Consider the following 2,431-nt stretch of genomic DNA (forward strand, 5'->3'; position numbering starts at 1 on the left):
GATACATGTTCTTCAAATGTTGATATTTGGATGTGTTGACAACCAAACACAATTCAATATTACTTTTGTAGTATAGTAAATAGCCTAAAGTTAAGGTTTTCTTACCAACTAACATAACATTATTTATTTGACCATCCATGGCAACATTGAGGTTACCGTAATTGCATTTGTCTCCTTATGTAATCATAGAATGCATGTATGTTCAAGATAGCATGCAAAGTCACAGATCTGTGGAGATCTTCACAATTGCTATAATAATCTGCATAGAATCTCGAACAGCATTGATGTACTTTTTATGTAATCTGAACTGCAATCCAGGACATTTGGTGGTGCTATTAGATGAAGCACAGTGATAACACATTAAGTTGTTGTATAAATAAACACATTATCTGACTTTGTATTCCTATTTGAACTTGGTTGTGCTTTTAAATGCTTGAAATTGCAATGATAGCACATTTAGGTGACAACTAACCCAAAATCTGACATTGTTTTTCATTTGAATTTGGTTGTGTTTTTAGATGGTTGACAACACATTCGGGAATTCAGCATATGTTTGGCTGTCTTTTTGAAAGGGTGAATATAAACCGAGTGGACAAAATATTAGGAACTCAGGCTCTTTCCATGACATAGACTGACCAGGTGAATTCAGGTGAAAGCTATGATCCCACTTGTTAAATCCACTTCAATCAGTGAGGATGAAGAGGAGGAGCAGGTTAAATAATTATTTTTAAGCCTTGAGACAATTGGGACATGGATTGTGTATGTGTGCAATTCAGAGGGGAATGGGCAAGACAAAAGATTTAAGTGCCTTTGAACAGGGTATGGTAGTAGGTGCCAGGTGCAACAGTTTGAGTGTCAAGAACTGCAGCACTGCTGGGTTTTTCATGTGTAAGAAAAATGGTCCACCACCCAAAGGTCATCTAGAGCCAACTTTCACAACCGTGGGAAGCATTGAAGTCAACATGGGCCAGCATCCCCATGGAACGCTTTTGACACCTTGTAGAATCCATGCGAATTAAGACTGTTCCTAATGTTTTGTACACTCAGTGTAGGTTGTAATCTCATTAGTCAATGTCTCAATCAAATACTATCCACGTTGATATGACGTGGTGTGCCCAGGGGGTAGTAGTTTGGTAAACTATATTTTCAGAGTAGCTTTCCCAACACTGGTAAAATGTCAACAACAGGACAGGCCATGATGACCTAAGCCTCACCTAGGCTACTGTCATTTCTCAGCACCCCCAGTCTTTGTTTCCCTAAGTAATTTTGCTCCATTTAACAATTCCCACTTGGCCACTTTCCTCAGTGCTAAGTGTTTTCCATACCAGAAGTGTCCAGATAAATTGATTTCCAGGGCAACGGATTAAAAACATTGAGCATGGAGACTGTGAAAGAGAGTTCTTGGAAGCATCTGTTGATGGGGTGGTTGTGGCAGGATGAGGGGAGTTTTTCCCCCCTTGAATAGGATAGTTTTGGTTGCCATAGATATTCAGAAAAAAATAGCCCTGCCTAGTCAATGAGACGAAGCTTTGGAGCTGTATACCGTAACCGTACGCAATTGTTTTCTCAAATGGAAAAGCAATAAAACATGTATTTTTTGGATACACATTGAGATTCATATTTGGTTGAAAATTACGATCTGAGGACCAAGGTGAGAAGGACTTGATTTAACCTGATGTTGAGTAGTTTGCTTTTGGCCAGTACACTTATATTGACGGCCGCAGTGGATGCATCATTAACTGCAAAAGCACACAAATTAAGAAAAATAGTTTCCAGGCCTTTGAGTGAACACTTTTAACTGAATTAGCTATTGTTGTAAATTATTATTTTACAAAATAACTAGCCTAACAGCAGACAAAATGTTCAGCAGGGAGGAATTGGTTGGACATAAATGACTGGACATTTGTTCAACACATGTTAAATAAATAGTTTAAAAATAATAATAAAAACATTTCTGTATTTACAGATGAAGACCAATCATTTCTAAGTTTGTTATTTATCTTTACGTTTTCTGCGTTCTTCATGTAGCACCTTTAAAACAAACCACTACTTTTTAACCTGCTCCTGTCGCCCACCTGGACAACACTTTACTATTCCACAGCAGACAGCACCCATGACCGGCAGGACTTGTATTATATGGACCCTCATACGATGGACAAGGTAAAAACAGAAAACTATTACCATGTGTTTTTAATGTTACAAATTGTCATTGTGATAATCTAATCCGTTAATGGAAAATTCCCTAAAGTGCCCTTTTAAATTGTCCTAAGAAAGTCTCAGAAATCTCACCTCCTCCCAGGGCAATGGAAACTTTACTTATCTAGCAAACTGAGTTTCCAGAAGTTTAAGAATAAATCACTGCAAAAGTCCATGAAAGCATGAAACAGTGTAACAGATCATGAGGATATGAATGAATTAGCAGGTATTTGGA

The 2,431-nt window shown here is 37.8% G+C and overlaps 1 protein-coding gene across 1 annotated transcript in view; it reads left to right on the forward strand.

Moving 5' to 3' along the window:
• Positions 1-1,403: 1,403 nt before the first annotated feature.
• The window catches only part of LOC109896132 (hexokinase-4), a 14,104-nt gene continuing 13,076 nt past the window's right edge, over positions 1,404-2,431 (forward strand). The window contains exons 1-2 of the mRNA XM_031829736.1: positions 1,404-1,651; positions 2,029-2,160. Of these exons, the coding sequence (XP_031685596.1) occupies positions 2,137-2,160 (24 nt within the window). The 5' untranslated portion in view covers positions 1,404-1,651; positions 2,029-2,136. The remainder of the gene's footprint in view (positions 1,652-2,028; positions 2,161-2,431) is intronic.

The sequence above is a fragment of the Oncorhynchus kisutch genome, linkage group LG8 (genome assembly GCF_002021735.2).
Source record: "Oncorhynchus kisutch isolate 150728-3 linkage group LG8, Okis_V2, whole genome shotgun sequence".
NCBI lineage: Eukaryota > Metazoa > Chordata > Actinopteri > Salmoniformes > Salmonidae > Oncorhynchus > Oncorhynchus kisutch.